At 38.1% G+C, this 27,170-nt stretch overlaps 1 protein-coding gene across 3 annotated transcripts in view; it reads right to left on the reverse strand.

The window, feature by feature from the left end:
* Nucleotides 1-8,604: 8,604 nt before the first annotated feature.
* Nucleotides 8,605-27,170, reverse strand: part of LOC117408860 (ETS-related transcription factor Elf-2-like) — a 44,392-nt gene continuing 25,826 nt past the window's right edge. For all 3 annotated transcript variants that reach the window (XM_034014224.3, XM_059004835.1, XM_034014227.3), the window contains 6 exons: nucleotides 26,237-26,350; nucleotides 23,762-23,935; nucleotides 23,474-23,560; nucleotides 13,469-13,661; nucleotides 12,412-12,801; nucleotides 8,605-10,872 (listed from right to left, as the gene is read on the reverse strand). In XM_034014224.3, coding sequence (XP_033870115.1) covers nucleotides 10,290-10,872; nucleotides 12,412-12,801; nucleotides 13,469-13,661; nucleotides 23,474-23,560; nucleotides 23,762-23,935; nucleotides 26,237-26,350 — 1,541 coding nt within the window. In that variant the 3' untranslated portion in view covers nucleotides 8,605-10,289. The remainder of the gene's footprint in view (nucleotides 10,873-12,411; nucleotides 12,802-13,468; nucleotides 13,662-23,473; nucleotides 23,561-23,761; nucleotides 23,936-26,236; nucleotides 26,351-27,170) is intronic.

The following is a 27,170-nucleotide window of genomic DNA, read 5'->3' on the forward strand; positions in this document are numbered from 1 at the left end:
CAGCACCCCCGACTTCAAATTCCCACTAGTTTCATGAATCTTAAGATCTGCGTGTGCAAAGCACTGCGTCTTTTTACATTGCCTTGGAACACAAACGATAATAGACCAATCAGCACTGACGATCACAACGGGCAGGATATTTTACAAATCACGCTGTTGCAATCTCACAAGAGTTGATTAGTAGTTGAAACACATAGAAGCTAGCGAGTACAATAGAATGCTTATTGAAAATGTCACCATGGGACCAAAGATATGCCCCATTTCTTTAATAGGGACACCCAACAGCAGCCCAGAGCTTCTCCATTCCCGGGTGTGAGGCTCTACCTTGGCAGTCATGCGGTGAGGACCCAGCCATCTCTCTATTAGACGGTGATGGGGAGGAGAGCTCTGTAGAGCTGCAGGAGAGACGTTTCTCCAGCGTACGCTTGAAGAAATGGACACAAAACTCGCAGAAAATGCAGTTTACCAGTGCCTCAGGGTGCTGCTGCCTCATGCAGGAAGAGCATCTGCTTGTCCACAGGCATGCTGGCCTTGCATGTGTGAAAGGGATTACCCCAGGCATTATGCAAATAGCAAGCAATGTACAGTAAGAATGTACAGTTGCTGTCACAGCTGCTAAACACAGTAACAGTAATTGTGACTAATTAGCTACTGTATTAACATTTAAAATAGAGTACTTTGTACGTTTCAATATTAACTAAATCAAGTTATTAATCAAACTGATAAACCTTGTTACATACCAGTAATTGATTTATTAAAATGTTTGGATAGACTGGTATTTTATTGATTACTGGCTCGTTCACAGTCGTCTTAAAATAACGCTGGAATATGTTTTGTTGGAAAATAATAATATAGTAAAAAAAAAAACCTTTTTTGACTGATTTCACTGCTGATGGATTTTTGCATAAGTTTTCTTTTGGTTATGTGACGCAGCTGCACTCCGCGAATTTTTTTTTTTTTTTGGGAGGGGGGTCTATGCAAGCCAACTGAATGTGATATTTTAAAGTTGTACAGGCCCAACGGCAGCATGAACACTGTGGTGGGGCATCCACTTAATTAGGGCGGGCTCATTTTGGAAAAGACAAATCTATTAGCTCGTATTCTCTACTATTTTACTTCACTGTGATGACAATAAATAAATACATTTTAAAAAACTCACGACAGGTCAATATTATTAATTAGCCACACTGCACGAATTACCACAGCTATATCCGTAAAACCGGGTGTCGGAGCAACAATACTTAAAACTAATACAATCATACAGTGCGCAGGCCCAGGGTGCGCAGGATGCAGAGCACTCTAAAGCTGCAGGAGACGTTTCTCCAGCGTACACTTGGATAAATGCGCAGGTGTGTCACAGAAAAGTGGTTTGATAAAAAGACAGCAACTGGGTTGTCAACAAGGCCTGCTTGGCACCTTGGATCAGCAGTGTGGAGTAGTGGTTAGGGCTCTGGACTCTTGACCGGAGGGTCATGGGTTCCATCCCAGGTGGGGGGACACGGCTGCTGTACCCTTGAGCAAGGTACTTTATCTAGATTGCTCCAGTAAAAACCCAACTGTATAAATGGGTAATTGTATGTAAAAAAAATAAATAATGTGATATCTGTATAATGTGAAATAATGTCTGCTAAGAAATATAGTAATAATAATACCAGACAGGCAGGCTGGCTTTGCATATGTGACAGGGATAAAACCCAGGCAATATGCAAATAATAATAATATATTTATTTTTATATAGCACCTTTTATAGTGGACCACCATCACAAAGCACTTTACAGAGGTAGGCTGTGAACAGTTGCCTCAGCTTGATGAAGACAAGACTGCTATTCTAGACAGGCTCAAGCAGCAACGCCTTTGTGTAACAGGGCGGGTACAGTAATGCCCAGTCTGCTCAAGCTGCACGCCCCTATATGCAGTACTTACTGTACCAGGGCTGGTGCAGTATACAGTACTGTAACACAAACCAGCTGTCTCAGTCTGCATAAGCAGCGATGCCGCTGTACAATAATGTAACAGGTCGGACGCAGTATAGTATTGTAAAAAGATTATAACAGGGAGAGTTAACACTCAAACCAAGTCTGCTGGTACTGGACCAGAGATGGTACCACTGTTTGAACCGAGTAGGTGACTTTGCACCTAGCTGTACCCACCGTTAATGAACCGAGATTGAACCAAGCTTGCACCAAGCTGTACCGGGACGGTGCCTGTCGGTTTAGTGCCGTTTTGGTGCCTTAGCGCCAGTTCAGTGCGGTACGGTACCTTAGGTACGGTAGTTCAAACCGAGTCGGTACGGTTAGGTGCGGAACCTCGTTCGCTGTTCTGTACGTGTACTGGCAAGTCGGGAATGGGGTAGGTCTGTGACCTACAGTTACAACAGAAGCAGTATAGAGGGCTGCCCACCTATATCGCTTCTGGCCAACCCAAACAGTCCAAATGTATGCAAGACTGAGGAAAGCCTGCTGTTCAGGCCCTAGCAGCCTTCGCAATGATGCTGCAAGCAGGCACCAAGACGGCAACGAGACACGGTGGGAGAGACTGCACAGTCTAACCCGAAGCGCGCGTCTCGGTCAACACAGGACCGCTGAGCCCAGCAGCTGAGTTCATGTTTCTGTAAAAAAAATATTACAATTACAGTTTAAATATATTAAATGTGTTGACAAAAACGAAACTTTTAATTAACTTCAATCGAAGCTAAGCAGCCTGTGAGGGGGAGGGGGGTTATGTCGGCCAGGGTGTCCTCGGCTCACCGCGCACCAGCGACCCCTGTAGTCTGGCCGGGCGCCTGCGGGCTTGCCTGTAAGCTGCCCAGAGCTGCGTTGTCTTCCGATGCTGCCTGTAGCTCTGAGGCGGCTGCACGGTGAGTTCGCAGTGTGTAAAGAAGCGGGCGGCTGACAGCACACTCTTCGGAGGACAGCGTGTGTTCATCTTCGCCCCTCCCGAGTCAGCTCAGGGATGGTAGCGGTGAGCTGAGCATAAAATAATTGGGCATTTCAAATTGGGGAGAAAATAATAAAAACTAATTGGCAACGACTACATTTATATAAAAAAAAAAAAAAATAGAAAAAGAGTGTTCTTGTTCAGAGGCAAAAACAGTTTAGGCAGTTTACTTGTTTTTAATGTATAATATAACGAGCGTAGTAGTTTTGTTTTAAGTAAACTGTCTGAATTATTTTTTTGTTTGTGATCACAAAAATGTTTGTTTCTCTTTTTTTATAGGAGACATGTCGGCCACTTTTGTTTCTACTTTAGTTTGGTTATTTTTTGTTTTTCTGTTATTTTTTTTATTTTTTTGTCCCTGTGCTTTCGTATATATTGTTTGCTTTGATTCGCGTGTCTAAACACTATCTTGTGTGTTTTTCTTATGCTTGCTATTAAATACACGACTTGATTATATAACCCCCTACTAGTGCTTAATACTTTGTATGCTAACAAATCTGAGTGTAACCCTTTGCGGTAAAAACAAAACAAAAGCTTCAACGATCTTACACTACAATGTTGTGTTTGTAAATAAGCTTTAAAGTTTAGGAAGTCTGTATTCAGCCTCCCTCAGATCACACTGCCCCCTGGTGTTTGTGTGGCTATAGTTATTCACGATTTGGTTTTTGAGCACAGTTAAGATTTGCTGGCACTTGTATTTTATGATTTTGGTTGTATTTTCTGTTATTTTGGATGTTAAGCAGATTATCTTACTGCAACTATGGTACCCCTTTAGAATGATAAATTCTAAAAGGGTACTTGAACTAAAACCTTCAGACACAAGGGGGTACAGTTTAAAAAAATAATTGAAAACCACTGGACTTGGTAATTCAATTTAAAAAAAATAATCATTTTATTTGGCTGGAATTGTTCATCACCTTGTATGGCCACTAGGCACTGTAAAGTGACAGAAGCTGGTCCCTTTGTGATTTGTGGTTGTACAATATTAAGAACATAAGAAAGTTTACAAACGAGAGGAGGCCATTCAGCCCATCTTGCTCGTTTGGTTGTTAGTAGCTTATCGATCCCAGAATCTCATCAAGCAGCTTCTTTTTTTTCATACTGGAGCGATAAAAATAAATAAGTAAATAAAAAAAAACATTTTTGGTACATCTTTTGTAAGATTCGCTCACAAGCCTTGGTTATCATACCTCTGCGTTCTTTAGATTAGTATTGCCGACTGTTTAATTAACTGTATTTTAAAGCTTTCAGATAAGAGGGTAGTTTGATTAAAGGGACTGGCCATATACACATGGCATACACATCTATAAAAGGGGACAAGTAAAAAACATGAAAAAAAGGGGTAAGCCCTGTCAAGATTTTATGTAAAAGTGGTTACATTACAAAAGTCAAGTGGGGCAAACTTTTAATACCTCCATTTTTATTGCAGTAGGAACTAGCAGCAACATGAAAAAATGGTTTCCAAAAGTTACTCCCATTTGCTTAGTGTTTAATGTGTTTTTTCATAATCCAATTTTAGAACCCTAAAATAGTACTGCACTTAACACAATCTTAGTGTAATGTAATTAAAGTGGTGTATTTGAAAATACTGCAGGATTGGGTTGTTTCCTCATAAGCTTAAAGTGTAACTCGTCACATGTATCGGCATTTCTAATGTATCGGAAGGTAAAGTAATACCCTTGGACATAACTGAGCTGTCTCGGAGAAATGTAGTAACACACAGGATTCAATAGTGGATGAATGCTGTAGCACAATTTCTTTAGGTAATGTGTGTGTGTGTGTCTATATATATATATATATATATATATATATATATATATATATATATATATATATAATGTGTGTGTGTATATATGTGTGTATATATATATATATATATATATATATATATATATATATATATATATATATATATATATATATATATATATATATACACACACACACACACACACACAGCCACCTCCAAAATTACTAGCACCCTGGATAAAGATGAGCAAAAAAGGCTTTATAAAATACACAGGTAATGAGCTATATTATGCTCAAATATATGGGAAAACCATATATTCTTTTATTCTAATACAATTGCTCAGAGAAAGTTTTTTATTAACAGTTTTAAGTAATAACATTTTTTTCTCAAAAAGATAGGTGTCAGAATTATTAGCACCCCTAAAGATTCTTATAAATAAAATCAAACAATTAAATCTGCATTAACATTCTACTTCTTTAAGTTCATCTCAGTCTTAAAGAACTGTATTGTGGCCTTCCATGGCTTCCTGTTTCACTGGGGTATAAAAATGAGGTAAAACGCATATGAAAAACTGGAACAGTGGTAAACTTGCCTGGTAGAGGACGCAAGTGTGTCTTGCCCCCACGCACAGTGAGGCAGATGGTTCGGGAGGCAAAGGGAAATCCAAGGACCACAGTTGGATAACTACAGAACTTGGTTGCATCTTGGGGTCACCAAGTTTCCAAATCTACAATTAGACGCCACCTCAATTAGGCTATTTGGAAGGGTTGCCAGAAAAATGCCTTTATTGAGAGCAACCAACAAATGTAAGCGCCTGGAGTTTGCTAAACGGCATTGGCACTTTGATTGGAACCGGGTGCTATGGTCAGATGAGATGAAAATAGAGATCTTTGGCCACGCACACCAGTGGTGGGTTTGGCGTCGAAAGATGGTGGTGGATCTTTGTTACGGGGCTGTTTTGCTTCCACTGGTGCTGGGGCCCTTGTTAAGGTCAACGGCATCATGAACTCTACCTAGTACCAGGACATTTTAGCCAAAAACCTGGTTGCCTCTGCCAGGAGGCTGAAACTTGGCCGCAAGCAGATCTTCCAGCAAGACAATGACCCCAAGCACACATCAAAATCCACAAAGAAATGGTTAATTGACCACAAAATCAACATTTTGCAATGCCCATCTCAGTCTCCAGACATGAACCCCATGAAAACCTGTAGTTTCAATTGAAGAGGGCAGTCCATAAGCGCAGACCGAAGGATATCAAGGATCTGGAAAGATTCTGTATGGAGGAATGGTCTAAGATCCCTCCCAATGTGTTCTGCAATCTCATAGAAAGAGACTCAGTGCCGTTATCCTTGCAAGGGGAGGGTGCACAAAGTACTGAAAACAAGGGTGCTAATAATTGTGACACTTCATTTTTTTTGGAAATAAATTTATAATTTGAGAAATGTGTAATTTTGGTTGATGCCATTAAATCATTAATAAAGTCAAATATATTCCACATGTTGGAAAATTACAATATAGCTCAGTACTGGTATTTATTTTATACTGTCTTTTTTGCTCATCTTTATCAAGGGTGCCAATAATTTTAGAGGTGACTGTATTTATATATATATATATATATATATATATATATATATATATATATATATATATATATATATATATATATATATATATATATATATATATACACATACACACACACACACAGAAAGAAGAAAGTTCGTCTGGCTGTTCCTCTCTGCGTTCTGACCCCACAGGAGCCAGTGCAACCAAACTTTGCATGGCCTCCTCTTTCATCCAGGAGAAGGTCGATGGCTATGTTTGTATCCAAAATTTTGACCCCTGGGGTACTTTATTTAGTAACCCCATTGCTGGATCACAACAGTAGCCATGTATCTCAAATTAAAGAAATCCACAAAACCAAAAAAAACAAAAAAAAATTAAAACAAATTATATATAGTGCCTTGCAAAAGTATTCAGACCCCTGACCAATTCTCTCATATTACTGAATTACAAATGGTACATTGAAATTTCGTTCTGTTTGATATTTTATTTTAAAACACTGAAACTCAAAATCAATTATTGTAAGGTGACATTGGTTTTATGTTGGGAAATATTTTTAAGAAAAATAAAAAACTGAAATATCTTGCTTGCATCAGTATTCAACCCCCACACATTAATATTTGGTAGAGCCACCTTTCGCTGCAATAACAGCTTTAAGTCTTTTGGGGTAAGTATGTACCAGCTTTGCACACAGTGTCAGAGTGATTTTGGCCCATTCTTCTTGGCAGATTTGCTCCAGGTTCAGGTTGGTTGGACGACGCTTGTGGACCGCAATTTTCAAATAGTGCCACAGATTCTCAATGGGATTGAGATCAGGACTTTGACTGGGCCACTGTAGGACATTCACCTTTTTGTTCTTGAGCCACTCCAATGTTGCTTTGGCCTTGTGCTTGGGATCATTGTCCTGCTGAAAGCTGAATTTCCTCCCAAGCTTCAGTTTTTTAGCAGATTGAAGCAGGTTCTCTTGCAGTATTTCCCTGTATTTTGCTCCATCCATTCTTCCTTCAATTTTAACAAGATGCCCAGTCCCTGCTGATGAGAAGCATCCCCACAGCATGATGCTGCCACCACCATACTTCACTGTAGGGATGGTGTGTCTTGAGGCATGGGCAGTGTTAGGTTTCCGCCACACATAGCACTTTAAGTTTTGGCCAAAAAGCTCTATCTTGGTCTCATCTGACCACAAAACCTTTTCCCACATCGCAGCTGGGTCACTCTCATGCTTTCTGGCAAACTCCAGACGTGCTTTCAGATGGTACTTTTTGAGTAACGGCTTCTTTCTTGCCACCCTCCCATACAGGCCAGTGTTATGCAGAGCTCTTGATATGGTTGACTGGTACACCATTACTCCACTCCCAGCCACTGAACTCTGTAGCTCCTTCAAAGTGATTGTTGGCCTCTCTGTGGCTTCTCTCACAAGTCTCCTTGTTTGAGCGCTGAGTTTTGAGGGACAGCCTTTTCTTGGCAGTGCCTGAGTGGTGTGATGCAGCTTCCACTTCCTGATTATTGATCCAGCTGTGCTCACTGGGATATCCAAACACTTGGATATTATTTTGTACCCTTTCCCTAATCTATGCATTTGTATTACTTTATCTCTAACTTCTGTAGAATGCTCTTTGGTCTTCATTTTCCTTCACATTCACAGCCTGACCAATGATACTTCAACAGTGGGGTTTTTATCCAGAAAATGTGACAGCAACTTTAATGGTTCACAGGTGGAGGCCAATGGTAAGGTAATTGTGTCCTCAGGTTAATTTCTTTCATCGGTGTAAACTGGGAGCTTTCACAGCACAGGGGTTGAATACTTATGCAAGCAAGATATTTCAGTTTTTTATTTTTCTTAAAAATATTTCCCAACATAAAACCAATGTCACCTTATAATAATTGATTTTGAGTTTCAGTGTTTTAAAATAAAATATCAAACAGAAGAACATTTTAATGTACCATTTGTAATTCAGTAATATGAGAGAACTGGTCAGGGGTCTGAATACTTTTGCAAGGCACTGTGTATATATATATATATATATATATATATATATATATATATATATATATATATATATATATATATATATATATATATATATATATAGAACGCTAGGTAAACAATGTAAGGCTGTATTAAATATGTATATTTTAGTGTAAAATAAACAGGCTTGTGGGGCACCGTTTCTTTCATTTACTCAGTGTTCACAACTGCCACAGCTATTCATCACTGACTTTGTGTTTCTTTAGATTACCAGACCTGAAAAAAGTGACAATAGACATTTAAGCAATTTCCTAAGTCTTGCTTGTTGTGCACTTCTATTCACTACCTAGGTTACAGTTTTGAAAGAAGCACATTACAGTCAATGTGTATTTTCTTTAATTTATTCATGAACTCATTTTCTCTGGTACTATGTTAAGGTTAATGCAAGCTCTCTTTGCTTGCCATACTTTCAAGTATTGGTTTCCCTTCCTAGGTCTTGACACCTCAGCAGTGTCTTTGGGGGTAATAGCACGTCATTGGATACAAGGAATTAGGGAAGCAGCTGGTTTATTAAAACACAGGAAATAAAGGGTTGAAGAGATGGAGACAATTTCACTCAAGGGAAATGTCCACATCAGCGTAAGACTACCAGAAAATAAGGCATGCAAGCAATATTCTTGTTTGCAAAACGTGATTTTTTAAATGTGATTCTTTGAAAAACTGCACATTGAGGAATAGCACATCTGTTGAGTGATGAATTATGTTACTTCCAAACACTTTAAAAAGAAACCTCTTACAGTTGCATATTTAGTTCCCCCCCCCCAGTCTAAAAGGTTGTTGTAATACAAATTATTAGTCGACACTTTTTTATATATATTTTTTTATATTTCCTTAAAATCTACTTGAATACACTTTGAAACAAGAGTACAACAAAATAGAATATACTTCAAATGTTAAATATACAAACTAGTTCAGTCTGAACACTAGAACTTTTTTTCTCTCGCTCAATTATCAACTAAAAAAAGAAAAACTGAAAGTTTAGAACTAGCTGCAAGAATTCATGCGGAGCGTGACCTTTTGAAAGTGGCAGAAATACTCTGAAACAAATGTCTACACAGACGCCAAGGCAATATGACACAGGCAAAAAATTGCAGCAAAACCCTGCTGAAACTGAAATCCTGACAAGTACATTATAAACTATAATACAAAATAAGTTTGCCTTATTTCTATAATACTGTGCTTGGTACAAAGTATCAAAAGAGCTTTACACAAAAAGCTAGTTAGCTTATTTTTTTTTATTTTTTTAGAACTAGAAAATGAACAAAAATGTAGATTAATCTAAGGCTCCTTGTTTGAATTATCTTTTTTAAACTGGTTTGAAGACATATACAAAGTCCCTTTTTGTCACTTACCTCGCACAGAAGCTGCCAATGCACAGCTTTAACCGCAACATTACTCACATTCCACATCTGTGAAGCTTTTACTTAGCACCAATAAAGTGGGTACTATGTGCACACAGTGATAGTCAAACAGTTGCTGGTTTGTAAAATGTTATGCAAAATCATAATAGACAAGTGTTAAAAAGATTCAACGGTTTCTCTCCCGTCTCTCCAAACACAATGTAGAAGTTTGCTTTCTTATACATTTTTTTACCTTAGTGTTTTGAATGTTTAGTGTCTGGGTAAAACTGTAGTGAACTGATTTGGTCCCTTTTCTGATCCAGATTGTTTTCACTGTGTTTTTTCAAAAGTTTAATTGCTGAATCATATCAGTCACTAACAAGAATAATAATAATAATAATAATAATAATAATAATAATAATAATAATAATAATATGAAATTCATGTGGTTCAAAATCCCAGTGAAAAGCATGGGACGGATGTAAAAAATCTTCTGCTCAATCGTGCTTTCATTGAATTATTTTTTTTCCTTTAAAGTCTGTTTGACAGCTGTATAATACAAAATGAATTGCCAAAATTCCCCCCATATACAATAGCAAGTAGTCTCTAACTGGTGTGACTAATAAAAGTGTCAGTTAATTTCTAATACCCCGTTTCTTTTCTTCAATTCTCAACCTTCACTTCCTTCTGTTTTTACTGTGATGGGGAATGTGAGAGTTACTGGCTTGGTGCCCACAACGTTCTTCATTTCCACTTCATGTTGCTTCACAGTGCTGGGGGCTCCCCCTTCTTGCTTGATCTCTGGCCTCTTGATGACGGCATTGATGACCCGTGTGGTGTTGTGGCAGGTGGCCTGGTGATGCTGCTGCTGTGCAGGCAAGGCCAGTCTCATGACAGAGGTCCCCTGCGCTACCGACACAGGGGTAAGTGCTCTTACGGCCAGTGGGGCCCCCATAATGTTGATCCTGGATGCCCCAGTCATGCCACTCTTAGCCTGCAGCTGGTACTGGGCAAGCTGGGAAGCAGGGATGGTGATGATCTTGGCGAGCTGCACGGTGATCTTGTCACCGTTCTCTGCTGTCGCGGGCATCATGGTGGGTATGGTCTGGATGACCACCTTGGGGGCATTGCCCGTGGTGGGGCTGGTGTTGGTGAGGACAGAAGAGCCGGCAGACTGCACCGCCATGGTAGAGATCTTCTGGCCCAAAGACGTGGTCATCACCACTGGCACCTGCATAGCCACTCGCACCGTTCTGCAGGAAGAGATACAGACTGGGTCAGAACTTCCTTTCAGTAAGAAACAAAGGCTGATGAATCTGTGAAGATCCCTGTCATTTCCACTGCCGACTGCACCAATTAAACACGTTGTTGTTTATGGAATTTAAAACGCTGAACTGATTAAGATACTAGCACTTGATGCTGGACATTATAGTTGCTTTATAATAGATATTGATTTTATGTTCTATATTTACTACCTTGTAATTAATTTGACTTTGTCAACTCAAATCTAATAATGAAATCACCTACAATATCAGAATGTCACCAACATTACATGTCTAATTCCAATGTCTGCTTTTTGAAGCTCCCTATTTCGTGGTCTCATTTACCACTATGTAACTGCTGCAGTGGCCCCAAAAAGACAGAATACTTTTTTGGTTTTAGAATGATATTGATATTTTCAATTCCTTTTTTTTATTGAAATGTGTTAAAGTGGGTTTTAGCATGAGGCCACAAAGGCATTTCAGATATTAATGATCTTTGGTTCCACGCCAACTGTCAAAAATGGTTGGAGTTACAATAGTTAAAATGATCATTTTGAGGTTTGTTTGCTCCACACTGCCACCACATGGGTGCTTGATCCTCTGTATACTTTGAAAACCTCTAGGAATGCTAATACACAGTTACAAACCCTCAAATTACATTTTGTTTGCCACTTTTTTTTTTTTTTTTTTTTTTTTTTAAAGATAATGTACGTCCATTTTATATAATAAAAATGTACCCTTGCAGCGTGGAAGCACTGGCATGTCTGCATATTTCCAAACTGAAGTATAAAATACAAGCAAAGAACCAAAATATCTCGTTTAGCAGCCAAAAATAATTCTCAATGGGAATTTCACAACTAGTACCTTTTATTTTGTTTATACGTTTTGATTAAGGCTGTGATTTTGGCAGAGTAATTTTTAGTACATTCCACGGACGAGGTGCCGTAAAAAAAACAAAAAACAGTAATAATTCACGTAAAGGTCGCCAAATGTACAAGCTTCTGTTTATGTGAAGCGCCTTTAACATGTTTGTCACAGCTTGCTTTTTGTTTGTGTGTACAAAACATCATGCCACCCACCACTTTCATGAAATGTCCCCTTTGGATATTTTTCACTTCTCTGCTTAGCAGTGATATTTGCCACTTTGCTCACACTTCTGTCATCATTCTTTCACCTCAAACTTCCACACCACTCATTTACATGCTCGCTCAACTATAAATGTCACTCGCTGACCTACATAGCTATACATAAATGCTGCTTGCTGCATAAACAACAATTAACAGATACTGGTAGATTTGTACTTTCAGTACATGACATTCTGCATTTTTGATAGAAATAAAGGAAGCGCCTAATTAAATGTGTTTTTACATCCATTTCCAAGATTTGACAGACTATTTAAATTCACGATTTCCGTGACCTCCATGACAAAATCGTAGTCTGTTATGATCAAGTAGAAATATTATTCAAATCAGCTTTGGATTTAATGTGAAGAAGTATTGCGAGCCAAAATTCTTGTTTTACACTACAAACCTGGGCCCTGTTGATGTTGGAATAATGGTGGTGGTGTGCGACTGCTGGTTTGAGATGTCGTGATGATGTGTGGCTGACGTGACGCTAACTATACGAGGCTGGGGTGACACCGACACTGTTGTTTTCACTGCCTTCGCTGGGCCTTGCAGTACCAGACTCCTCCCTCCTCCCCGCAGGATCGGCGGAGTCTTGGACAGCTCCACTGACGTCAGGAGGCTTTCCGTGGACGGAGGAACTCGTTCAAAAGACTTATCGGCTGTGAGAAGGTCCTCGCTGCTGGGGTCTGATTTGTCATCATCTATCACGACAATGTTTTTTGGCATTTCTTTAAACTGATACACAAGGCGCTGACCCTCCACCTTTGCTAGAATACCTCTTTGGTAGTAATACCTGAAGGGAAGCAAAGGAAGATTATTTTACAGTCCTTCCTTCTTTATGGGTGCATAATACAAGTTGTCAACTGATCTATTTGCTAAACTTAGGGATATTTAAAAGGGCTGTAAGTGTTGATAACAAGTTTTATTCTGGATGTTTTGTGCCAAGCATGACTGACTGGTCCCACAGTATTAGCTGAAAAATTATAATAAAGCCCTGAGTTGCATAAATGTTAAATAATCTACTACCAGCTGGATGTTACAATTCTTGTTTGATACCAAGATAGGATTTGTAGGTCCCTATTCACAAAGCATTCAAGTTTTTAATATTTACAATACAAATGTGATATTCATTCAACTATTCTAAACTTCTGTTGAAGAAGCTAACAGTCTAAACCACGGGTGTCCAATCATACCTGGAGGCCATTCCACTCTAGGTTAAACAGGTGTAATGATTTAATTAACTATTTCAGGGTTTAATTGGTTCAACTAAAAATATTATAATGGAAGAGGAGTGCAAGGGCCAATGTTGGACACACCTGGTCTAAACAGGTTCATGAAAAACATATGTTTTATTCATATAACTTTAAAATATGTTCCGGCTTTGTGTATAGGGCCCAAAATATTACTCTTGGAGTAAAAATGGTTTAAAGAAAGAAAGAAAGAAAGAAAGACAGACATACCTCAGAGCCCTTCCCATTGTCTCATAGTTCATGTCAGGTTTGTTCTTATGCTTTCCCCACAGTTTGGACACCGCCTTGGAGTCCACCAGTTTAAAGATGCCTTTCTCTCTCTGAGTCCACTTGATATACCTGGGGCAGGTATTCTTGTCCTGGAGAAGGTCCAAGAGGAACTCCCACAAATAGGTGGTGTTCCCTGAAAACAAACAGCATACAATGATTCAGCGTACAAAACAGCAGGAGGTGGAGCAGCCGGTCATCATGGCTTTTAATACTATATCCACAGACTAGAACATTACCTCATAAAAGGCCCATGCACAGTTGAACTTATGGATAATCTACATTCTGAGAACCACATGCATTTGCGATATGCTTACTTTTATCGAACTTCAGAATTCTGATTTATTTGGCTATTTTGTTAACTACGCTGTAACTAGGGCTTCTGTTTTTTGTTTTTTATTAATTACATTTTTCGGTGCTTTAATTGAGCTATTTTCATGTTTGATGTAAAATCAGTTTTTTGGGGGGCTTTTGCTTTTTCTATACTGTATGAAATTGTTGTTTTTGGTTACTTTACAAAATGCTTGGGCATTTTTATCTGTCAAAATATGTATAGCAGTAACTAGACAGAACTTGTACACCTAAGTTGTACCTTCTTTCCTTTGCTGTCTTCCACAACTAAATCCTTATGGTCACGGTCACATTCTTCTGGGGTTTTTGTGTGTAGACATTCTTTTACAATTTTGCCACAATTTGCAATTGTTTTTTAAATCCTCAGTATCTTAACTGTAATACAGCTTTAAATAGCGCAATCAAGCCTCCATTCCTGATTGTAATCTCGTTTTAAATCTTGCAAGCGGAGTCTCCAATAGAAATGTAAGAGTGTGCTGCCACTCAGTTTCAAAGTATTCAGAATGAATTAAATGATCTTATTTTAATGTAATAATAATAATAATAATAATAATAAGATACGAGTCAAGAAAGAGAGACATTGCCCAGCTGCACTGGGAAAGGTAGGTTTTTTGTAGTAGTGTTTTTTTTTTTTTTTTTTTTAAAAGGGGAAAGGGGTGGTCAACATGAATTGAGTAACCACATTTCCACTGTTTTTCCAGTATATATTGGCTTTACAAAAATAAATAAATAAACAAACTAAAATCTGTGTGGTCGTGGGTGTTTTATCGGTTAAAACTGAAAATCAAAAGCCCTAGTTATAACATAATCCCCAGCTATCGCTGTAATATACTAGGGATGGGAATTTCAGATAGTTTCCTATTCAAATACACGGTGGCCAACATTTCCGTGTCTTCGATTACCCAAACTCTAGTCCCTGCTCTTAAGCTGCCATGGCAAATGCATATGTGTACTACAAACAGGCTGGAAAAGTTTAAAGTTTACTCTTCGGAGGAGCCAGCCAGGTTCACAAAGTGTACAAGCAATGTCCAAAACGAGACTTCTTCACTCAATACTCTTTAACCCTCTGCGGTCCTATGTCCGGTCCGACATCATCAAAAAGATATAAAGCACAGGTCCTAGTCGTTTTTTTCTCCGGAAAAAGCCGAGAAAACCATTCATTCAATGGCCGAGTGAGACCAATTGGGGTCGAGAAAAGCCGAACAAAATAAAAAAAAAGGGGCAGATCTGAGCAATACACAGGCACCACAGAGATAACACTGCCATAAACAAACAAGATAGCTGCTTCCGCAGCCAGGGCTCAAAGAATATCACAGACATTTGCAGAGTTTTTTGAGATGTTACAGTAATAAAATAATGACTTGGATCGCATTATTGAGGAGTTTGGTGATAAAACGAGTGATCAGGAGATGATTTATCAGTATGCACGACTATGAAGAGGTATGTGAAATACATTGAACAAGGGGTGGGGCTGGAGATGCAGTACTGAGTGTCCTGTTGATATGCAGTGCCTTTTAAACCTGTTTACTGTGATAGAAAAGACTTAAACAGCGCGTGTAAAATAAACTGCGCGTGTGAAAATAAATTGGACCCGACGAGTTGAATAAATGGACCGCAAAGGGTTAATATTTCCTTAAGCACAGGTTTTTCCTTTTGTTTACCGAATTAAAATACAGAACTCCACGAAACTTGTACCAAGACACAGTTGAGCAGCAATGTCACAGCGTGTATCTCCTCCAATTACAACTACAGCAGCACAATGCTGCGCAGTACAAAAAACAGAGTAGCAAATAATATGTTTTGCTGTATTAAGAATAAAAACACATCATATAGCAACCTAAATATTCTACATCTGTTTAATTCCAACACATGTCATAAAATAATCTGAATAGTGCAAATACTGTAACCTGGCCAAAACAATAGAAAATACATTCCAACATTACAATAGTTTAACATTACCTTACTACCAATTACAACTAGCCATTAAGTACTGACACCAGATACAACTAAGTTAGCTTGTTTATTCAATATTCTGTAAATAATAGAAGTAAAAACAAGGAATATACCTGGTTGTACTTTTAATGGTCAGTGCAAATGTTGACGTTACTATCCATTTCACAGAAAGTCAACAGTAGATGTTTTACATTGAACTGCAGGCCAGCGTTAAATAACTATTTTCCAAGTATCTTGCGTTTTCTTATTAGCCATTGTGTTCTGCTTAGCATTTAGTCATTATAAAGTTAAATTAGCTTTCTAATTTCAATGTTGCCAAAGTTTGGCTTCCTTCTTTTAGCACTTGCTATATACATTATTTTATTTCAGTTTACAAATTTAAAGTTTGGCGGTTCCATGCTTCCAAAGTTGTTTCACGACTGCCTAGCAAGAGCTGCTGTGTGCCGTCATTACAGGGGAACTCAAGCAGGGATCTGTTAACATTAGCTGAAAACAAGGCAACAATTTCAAACAGAACACATTTACCGTAGAATGTTGCTGTTACAAGCATTGCATAACAATTAATTAGGGTCCTTACATTTAACCCCCTTGCTGTTAGAGGTTTTTCTTGAATTTGGGATTGAATCATTTCAAAGTCAAATTTCTCACAAGTCTCTAAAAGGAAACAGGAAATCTGCAATCTGCACTTTTCAGAAATGTTACACGTTTGGGCATATCTGGTCAACAGACTGAGATACCGCAGGTATAAATGTAAAAACAAAAGAAAAATGTAACTTTCTATGTAACTAATTCCCTGGGAAAGTTATTTATTAACATGACAAATCTCACATTGCCAATATGTTGACTATATACGAAGAAATATATATATTTTTCTAACAGTTATGTTTCTGTCACGGCTGCTTAAACATTTTTATTAAATAAACAAAAAATAGAACGTCGTTAGGTCCAATGATCTTTGCGTTTTTCACAGTGTGAACTTTAGGGCATATACAAACTATATAATTTTCTAAAACTAGATAAATACAAAATTAAAACTATATGACATTATTTCGCTTGGAATAAAAGTACAGCACGTGACTGCCTTACATATATTGACTTTTTTGTTTCCCTTTGTTCTATTTTCTGACCCCTCTCACAAACTACGGTATATCAGAGGAAGCAGGGAAACTATACACATTCTGAAACTGTAGACTGGGAGGATTACAATGGTACTAGACTCAAACATGAGGTGAACTTTAACCGCTCTTGCAATGCATAGAGTGTAACATGCCCAATTTTCATTTTCAAAATAAGGTTACCACCTCACACAAGGCATTCTAAATTGAAAACTTCAAATTGGCAAGATAACTAACACATTTCAAAAAGCGTTTTACAAAAACTAGAACATTTTATACTTGCTTTCAAGGGCCAAATATTGATATTGACCAAACTAAAAAATAGAGAGAATGTAGATTACGTTGTTGCATATTTAAACCTATAACAAACTTGTAGTAGCTATTAAAGTGTATTCTAGTCTGTTCAAAAGCGCAGCACTCGCTCGTAGTACAAAATATTTATAAAAGTCTTCAAGTTATTAATCTGATGACTGCTTGACAGCCAATCTCCCACGCCAATCTTTTAATCTAATAAATATTTTGTACTAGGAGCGAGTGTTGCGCTTTTTGAACAGATTCGATTGTGCTCCTCGACTTGAGTTGGTTCAGAGCACAGATGTCAATGAAATAAATATTGACATTGCTATAGCCTAATGTTATAACTGTTAGAAACTTTTTTTTTATCGCAATATTGAACATTTGTGCAGTCTACGTCCCTGATGTATAAGTTCTCATGCTGGAATTTGCAGAGTATGACATTAGCAATATCCACGGTCCTATTATACACATAGTACTTACATATTCAAAATGCATTACTGTATGCTTTCAATTATATAGATACGAATAATAATGTAGATACTGTAATATGTATTTATAATTATTTTTGGTCAGTGGTAGAAGTCCAAACACAAGCAGAAAGCTGCTGAAACCTCGTCACAGTGGGAGTGGGGCAAAAGACCTCACTTCCAGGCAGAAATTGATTTTAAAGAATCTTGAATTCTTAAAGCCATTTCTTGTGCACCGTCATAATGAAATCAGTTTGGAAGCAAGTAAAATATATATATATATATATATATATATGTTTTTAATGAGAATATTTTTCTAGTATTTAATGTTTTTCATATCAGAGAAAAATATTAATAGCAAAATCTACATAAGCCAATTGCGCGTCCAAATGGATCTTCTTCGCGTTTTCTTCTTTTATCTGTGCAAAATAATTCACAGACAACAGCGATCGCCTCCTTGCTTGAGTCCATGATTCTCCCGAATGATGTCTACAATTCTGCAATGAAAATAGGGGCAGTCCGCGACAAGATACCTTGTATAGTGTGTGTAGCTTGCAATCCCCCGATCTACAGTGAGAAATCGTAGCTGAATCGGTACATGTGCGTAGTGCTGCGTCTCCCAATTGAAAACATCGTGTAGTGTAAATCTGGCTTTAGGTGAACGATGGGAATCGGATCAGAGTCCCCATTGAATCGGTTCTTTTGATTCACCCTATGAATAAGCTGCGTGGCGCACAGGAGTCGAGTTACCAGCCTATCGAGTGGCTGATTTGTTCGTTGTAATAAGGAAACCGGGTTGTCTCTCAACTCGTTGAGTGTTATGAAATAGCGTCAGTTACATCCTCCAGACCATAGCTATATGGGGTGCGTTCACGAGAGGCAGACTTTGCTAAGTCTGCGTAGATTCTGCAAAGATTCTGAAAATTAATTGGCTACTTGCTCCGATTCTGTGCAGATTCTGCGCAGAATGACGAAAGTCTGCGTGTTGTGATCGCACCCTATATCTCTGATCCAGACGGTGTGTACTTTCTAGAGAGCTGTTTCATGCTGTCAGAAAATCAGTTTGTGCACCATAATTATTTTTATTTTTTTTACAGTTCTTCTTAGTTTACTATGTACGTAATCTTGTGTAAGTCTGCCAAACAAAAAGATAAATAAAATGAATCCCTACTAGTTGTGGCCTATGTGTGTTGCTGAATAAACACAACAGATTAGTTCCACAAATACCACTCGTTCGAGCCTCTCTTTGTTGTTGGAAAAAACAATGAGTGATTCCAAATGTATAGAAAAAAAACAAGTAATAAATGCAATGGACAATTTTTTTTTATTTTTTTTTTAAAGATTAAATTCGATTGATACTGATGGCTAAACAATGCTAATGGTTCAATCTGTTATATTATCTCTAAAGGATTCTAAATTATATATATATATATATATATATAGTACTGTGCAAAAGTTTTAGGCAGGTGTGAAATGCTGTAAAGTAAGAATGCTTTCAAAAATAGACATGTTAATAGATTATATTTATCAATTAACTAAATGCAAAGTGAGTGAACAGAAGAAAAATCTAAATCAAATCCATATTTGGTGTGACCACCTTTTGCCATCAAAACAGCATCAATTCTTCTAGGTACACTTGCACAAAGTCAGGGATTTTGTAGGCATATAGTCAGGTGTATGATTAAACAATTATACCAATTATACCAATCAATTCAATATGTAGGCTGAAACACAATCATTAACTGAAACACAAACAGCTGTGTAGGAGGAATAAAACTGGGTGAGGAACAGCCAAACTCAGCTAACAAGGTGAGGTTGCTGAAGACAGTTTACTGTCAAAAGTCATGCACCATGGCAAGACTGAGCACAGCAACAAGACACAAGGTAGTTATACTGCATCAGCAAGGTCTCTCCCAGGCAGAAATTTCAAGGCAGACAGGGGTTTCCAGATGTGTTGTCCAAGCTCTTTTGAAGAAGCACAAAGAAACAGGCAACGTTGAGGACCGTAGATGCAGTGGTCAGCCAAGGAAACTTACTGCAGCAGATGAAAGACACATCATGCTTACTTCCCTTCGCAATCGGAAGATGTCCAGCAGTGCCATCAGCTCAGAATTGGCAGAAAACAGTGGGACCCTGGTACACCCATCTACTGTCCGGAGAAGTCTGGTCAGAAGTGGCCTTCATGGAAGACTTGCGGCCAAAAAGCCATACCTCTGGACGTGGAAACAAGGCCAAGCGATTCAGCTATGCACGAAAACACAGGAACTGGGGTGCAGAAAAATGGCAGCAGGTGCTCTGGACTGATGAGTCAAAATTTGAAATATTTGGCTGTAGCAGAAGGCAGTTTGTTAGCCGAAGGGCTGGAGAGCGGTACACGAATGAGTGTCTGCAGGCAACAGTGAAGCATGGTGGAGGTTCCTTGCAAGTTTGGGGCTGCATTTCTGCAAATGGAGTTGGGAATTTGGTCAGAATTAATGGTCTCCTCAATGCTGAGAAGTACAGGCAGATACTTATCCATCATGCAATACCATCAGGGAGGCATCTGATTGGCCCCAAATTTATTCTGCAGCATGACAACGACCCCAAACATACAGCGAAAGTCATTAAGAACTATCTTAAGCGTAAAGAAGAACAAGGAGTCCTGGAAATGATGGTATGGCCCCCACAGAGCCCTGATCTCAACATCATCGAGTCTGTCTGGGATTACATGAAGAGAGAGAAGCAACTGAGGCTGCCTAAATCCACAGAAGAACTGTGGTTAGTTCTCCAAGATGTTTGGGCCAACCTACCTGCCGAGTTCCTTCAAAAACTGTGTGCAAGTGTATCTAGAAGAATTGATGCTGTTTTGAAGGCAAAGGGTGGTCAAGTGAGAGTGCTGTTTTTCTCAGCTTTGACAGCTCTTGATGTCATTTAAGATTTCATAAATATATAATTGAGTTGTTTGTTGATCAGCTGGAATGAACTGCTGCTCTATTGATTAAAGAAAGATTGAACAATACCCCTTGTCATCAACTGTTATCATTGCATTGGTACTGTATATTGGCAGCAGTGTGGAGTAGTGGTTAGGGCTCTGGACTCTTGACCGGAGGGTCGTGGGTTCAATCCCCGGTGGGGTCACTGCTGCTGTACCCTTGAGCAAGGTACTTTACCTAGATTGCTCCAGTAAAAACCCAACTGTATGAATGGGTAATTGTATGTAAAAATAATGTGATCTTGTAACAAATGTAAGTCGCCCTGGATAAGGGCGTCAGCCAAGAAATAAATAATAATAATAATAATAATAATAATAATAAATAAGTATCTATTGTACTAGCATCAAAATGTTTGATTCTTTTACAATTCATATAGCTTGAATAAATAATTGTTAGATGGTATTTTAACTAGTCACAATTTTAGTATTTACGTTTGGTATACTTGATGTGAAAATGGGTCTTAAATTTTCTAAAGATTGGTCTTAAAGTCTTAAAAAGGTCTTAAATTTGCTCAGCTGAGAGCTACAGGAACCATGTACAAGTTTTAGTTTTACTCAGGCACGTCATATAAAATATCTCCATAACTGAAACAATGTAAATAAATGGATAATTAGTTCATATGGAGACGTACTGCATAAAGCACAACCAGAAAAAACGATAAAAACATTTGAAAAGAAATGAGTGTATATACAGGTATATTATGTATATACAAAACTGTACAACTGAAACAATATAAAATAAATGTACTGTATATAGGCAATATACACCCATTGCATTACAGTATTTTAGGAATATATAAAAGCAGTCGAAACGCCATGTAACAAACAAAAACAACCTGTGTTTGTATAAATGCGTTTCTACATACATATTATAATCAAAATGACAAATAAACATTTGGACAGAATGGGGATATATACAGGGGTGAATATGCAAATCCCATTCAAATTTTGACCTTCGACGGTTGGGAACACATTTACCGAAGGAAGGCTCGAACCTTCGATGGTACTAATTTGCATATTTTACCGGTGAGGTCACCATAGGTTTATATTTGACTGAAAATACTAATTTTACAGGTAATCCATATATGTTATATAGAACAGCAATCATGTTTTTATAATTTAAATAAAAACACATTGTTTATGTATATGTAATTGATGCTGCATGCGATACAGTAAGCTTGCATTGCAGCAGCACCAACTGCAGCGGACTGAGGCAAAACAAAGCTTTATTTAACAGTCACCATTCCAAGCAGGTTATCAGTCACATTTTACTACTACTAAAAATATTAATAATAATATTATTATTATTTATTTATTTCTTAGCAGATGCCCTTATCCAGGGCGACTTACAATCGTAAGCAAATACATTTCATAATATGAACTTACGCTTGTCAAGTGACCCAGCGGATTGGTTGTGCCTCCATGATACATCGATAATCACTTGCACAGTTTGCATTCAGCATTTTTTTTTTGGTCGTAACGGCATTTAACAAAAAAATCCCAAACAGCAGAGGGGTTTCGAGACATTTCTTTCCATATGGCTTACGCTATACAAAGCTTTGCTGTCGAGACGACGAATGAAGACATTCAAGGTTTGCCTCTGGACAACACGAGCTGGAAAATTATTAGTGTTAGCGTATATTTTGTATGTTTCAAAACATTCTACCATAGCACTTCTTACACTCTTGTATACTTGGTATTCAGTACATATTTTACGAAGCACTACAATCTCTATAGGTACCCCTCCAGTGCTTCGGATATTATAACTTGCTCCATACACAGCTGCGGCACCATATTGAGTTGCTACGTATAATGATTTGGCAGTGGATTTTAATACAACAACTTTTGTTTACATAATATGGATTGTACAAATCCAAAGATCCAATTTTTGCATGCGAGTGACATTTAATGAGTGATTTATAGTTTTCACACATTGTGAAACTGTTTCTGTTAACAGAGAATTAAAGAAGTCCTTGAACGCCACCCAACGAACCTTCGAAGGTTTAAAACTACCCTCAAATTCCTGGCTAGCAAACGTACCTTCGAACAGAGCCGTAATTCACATTAACACGCATTTCGAACGCGAGGCGTAGAATATTAATGTCGGATGTAGCTAAGCCAGGCTAAATTGTTGGTTGGTACAACAGGCAAAACAACGTCTGACTTATTTATTTATTGATTGATTGCATTTATATAGCACTTTTTATACAAAAGTATCACAAAGCACTGTACAGTAGATAGCAGAAAAAAAGAACAAACCACAATACATCTGTATAGCATGTCACACAAGAAAAAGCCCTACCTCCCGTGTTGCTTTTGTTGACCCTAGGAATAACCAGCAGCCCCGCATCCTGTGATCTCAGAGTGCGGTTTGGAAGATACAGGGTCAGTAACTCCTGCAAATAACTAGGTGCTAATCCATTCAGGGCCTTGTAATTAAAGGCAAAATATTAAAATCAATTCTATACTGCACAGGGAGCCAGTGTAAAGACTTAAGGATTAAGACTGACTTAACTTGTCAAGAGTCAGTATTTAAATAAAGGGCTGTATTTGCTTCTACTAGTAGCTAATATATAAGGCTTATTTTCATGTACTCGAATATGTAATATGCTATTTGAAGAGCTTTTTATTTGCGTGTAATCATGTATTTGACTACACTGACCCATCCCTAGTAAATACAAAATTTGATCCATCAGTATCATGGAAAAGTATATCCCTTGTGCTACACTGTCACCAAAAAAAATAAAATGTGGATACATTCAATGACATCGCTAAACTACATGCGGGCACTCACCTTTGCCTTCTCTGGGCTTCTTCTTTATACCCAGATCTGGAGAACCATTAGACACAGCTGGCTGCTGGGTCTTTGGCTTACGGCCAGCTTAAATAAAAAATAAAAATGACAGGCATGTTTAATGCATCACTGTATTTAGTTATTTAGCACACAGTAAATTGTAATTTTTCTATAGGTCCATTTTTTCAAGGGACTGAACTCAAAACCTTGGTCATTACACATCAAACCGTGAACTCACAAACACACTGACTAGCACAGCTGTGTTGCTATGAAAGGGGGAGGCTTTACCTTTTTTCTTTTTAATAACAGGCTCCATTTCAGGGGCCTCTATTATAGTGCAGATCTCCATGGGTTCTGCCTCCTCAGTGGACACCTCCACCTCTGTCTCGGTGATCACATCGGGCCTCATGGCGGCATGGATGAACTCCGGGGTCGTTACACACGGGGGTACAAACACCTCCACTGCAGAAAGACACAGCAGACAGCAGGGCATGGTAGTGAAAGACACAGCAGACAGCAGGGCATGGTAGTGAAAGACACAGCAGACAGCAGGGCACGGTAGTGAAAGACACAGCAGACAGCAGGGCACGGTAGTGAAATACTGCTGCAGACAGGAGCATGGTAGTGAAATACTGCTTTTGTTTTTGCACTGACAATAGTTTCTCCGTACTCATGCAACAGCAGAGCAGTACATTACAAATCAGTATTAAAACTAATGCTGGGATGAACATGGAATTTTCATGTTTGGATATTCGTTCAAGATTTAGATATTCGTTCATTTTCAAAACGTTAAAGCCATTATATATTTAACACTGTATTAAAGTTGAAAAATATCCAAGAAGAAAGGCCTTACTTTGCCCTCGTGAATTACCTACAAAACAAAGAATGCAATACAGTAATTAAATCTTGTGTATGTATTAGTGTTGTAAATCGAACCCTGACATTGACATAGATTACCGTGCAAATTCCAACGACGATTATCGAGTTAAAATGCTTAAAAAAATCCAAAAAAAAAACAACACTTCACAGTAACAGTTTAGAAGGAACAATAAGTCCTCTTTTTTAAAGCATGGTATAAAAAACTCTACAATTACAGGTGGCAAACTATTTTGTAAGCCTGCAATGTTTCATTGGATCCAGCGGCATTTAGACTCAGACAGCAATCAAAAATGAAAAAGGCTGCAGACAGTGCATTGCATCAAAACGAAAAGGTAAAAAAAACAAATTCTGAAACAGCGGCACGTGACAACGTAGTAATGTTAAACATTATTAGTTTCGGTCAAGACAGACGGCTACACTTGGGACTGATTTAAAACAAAATAATATGTATAAAATACATAAACAAAGAAGGTTACTCTTGATCTTTGCATCATCATCCTGTGTTTGTTCACAGACACATTCTCAGTAACTTTTAGATTACGTTCTTGACAGTAAGTTAATATACACAAGACACGTTTTTAATTTCATTGAATATTCAATTTTATTAAAATATTATCGATTTATTATCGTGGGGATATTATCCCAATCGATAAATAATTCAATTATTATTGTTACAAGCCTTGTAACTTTCTTCAGTTCATTACAGCCACAGCGTGCAGCACTCAGTCTTTCACTGGGAGCCACACTTGAACTGCCTGTCTGGCCATCTCTGTACAAGTGTATTATACAACCAGACATAATAATTGTTGCTGTGGTCAGTGACAAGTGGCAAATCATGTGCAAATCACATCCGACTACAACTGCAGCTCAGGATGGTGTTTTCAAGTTAAATGAGTTCAATCAACATCTTGGCTTCAAAGCTACAGAGATGTTTGGCAGCATTTTAAAATAGTTTCTGATTAGGAAACACACGAATTAAAAAATGTCATCTAGATTTATGTCAGCTAAAAACTGTTTAGAACTCAGGCCCACCACCAGCCCCCAAAAAACAACAATTAAGTATGCTGGTTTATTATAGCATGTTACAATCATACATATGATTCTATGGATAAGACCGTTACATTTGAATCCAATCAATAAGGATGACAGAATGCTGCAAAAACATAGACAAAGGAAACTAATTTCAATACACGCACAGTAAACTGACCTGCTCACAGAAGAAGAAGATTTAACGAATCTTCTACACTTTTGCACTAAGAGTAGGCTACAACTCCCTGTTGAAGCCAGGTGCTTAATAAGCATAGTCTTCCTCAAATTACTATCAAGCATCCCTGTCGCTTGTTTTCCAGCTTCTCCCAGTTTACTGCTTATTCCAGTTTCACAATGGTACGGGGACATGATTAACATTTTATTTTCTTTCAATACTTTTTTCATTTGGTTGTTTGTCAGTTTAGCAGCATTATTTAATTTTGTATAAAGTCGAAATTGGTAATAACACTAAACAACTGAAGGCATATTTAAATCAGAGCCTTTTTTGTAAATAATATAGCAGAAGGCTAATCTAAGTGGTAAAGCGTTTATTTTTTTTAACATAAAAGAACTGTGCAAAATGCCCTCATATGCCCCTATTTGTAAAAGCTTTTTACAGCTATGGAAAAATAACAACTTCTGTCAAAATATGTGGTTATGCAATTCAACCTTGGGGCCCTTATTTTGGCTTTCATCTGCCCTGGATTCACATTTGTAAGCGAGCTGCTCCTAAGTGCCCCAAATTGAGTCTAGACCATAACCCTGTAAATCGGAAAAACTAGAGCACAACCCAAAGCAAATGTCTTGCATTCCCTGGCTAACATGTGAAAATCGGGCTACTGTAACAGCTCTTACCAGGACTCCGGTCACCTCTCAGGCTGGTTGGAGAGTCCATATGGAGCAAGGCTTCAGCTGCCTCAATGGTCTTGTCTGAGCAGTGGACATTACTGCCATGCACTGATGCTTCCACTGAAAGAGAGATGAAATATGTTACATAAAACATAGCTTTTGTTTTTACTCATAACACAAATTATGCAACAGGCTTACATGTTACAATTTCTCAACCACAAGGATAACAATATACAGCAGACTGACAAGCCAGTGATATAGTACATAATAGTTTCCCCTAAAAGGGCAACAATGATGTCCACATTCAATATGCCTGCATGATATTTCACCTACAACCAAGGCTAATGGCGACACAGGTTCCCGCATCTGCGTCTGTCAGTCTGACACAGGCAGCCCCACGGAGGAGGAGGAGGATAAGGATGATATTTATCTATTTTAAAATCATGCAGGTAATGCAGCTGCGTTGTGTGAGGTTCAAGCTTCATAATGTTAGCAAGCTCAGTTCCCGCTGTGGAGAACTGGAAAACATGGTCCTGGGTATACTTGGATCGGAGCGGACTGAAGGACTGAACCTATACAGAGTTGCGCGCATTTCACGTGACCGTCTGTGGCTGCGTCAATTAAATTGAAAATCAATTTTTCTATTGATTCCATTACTCATTATATACATCAAGATAAATACTGGATAATCAATTAAATAATTACATTGTTGTAACGCGCACAGTTAATAACATTATTTAAGTTTATCAACGAAACTGCACTAAATGCCCTGCTATTTACAGTATTACTGCCAAAGACAAGCAGTGTTCTTCTTTTCCTGCTTAAGTGTTAACTAGCAGCTGATTTGCTGGTCCCATCCCCACTACTAGTGAAACAGTTTTGAAAATGCTTTAAGTACGCACCCTCTGTGTATTCAAAGTAAACAAAAAGCATGCCACCT

The sequence above is a fragment of the Acipenser ruthenus genome, chromosome 2 (assembly GCF_902713425.1).
Source record: "Acipenser ruthenus chromosome 2, fAciRut3.2 maternal haplotype, whole genome shotgun sequence".
NCBI classification, from domain to species: Eukaryota; Metazoa; Chordata; class Actinopteri; order Acipenseriformes; family Acipenseridae; genus Acipenser; species Acipenser ruthenus.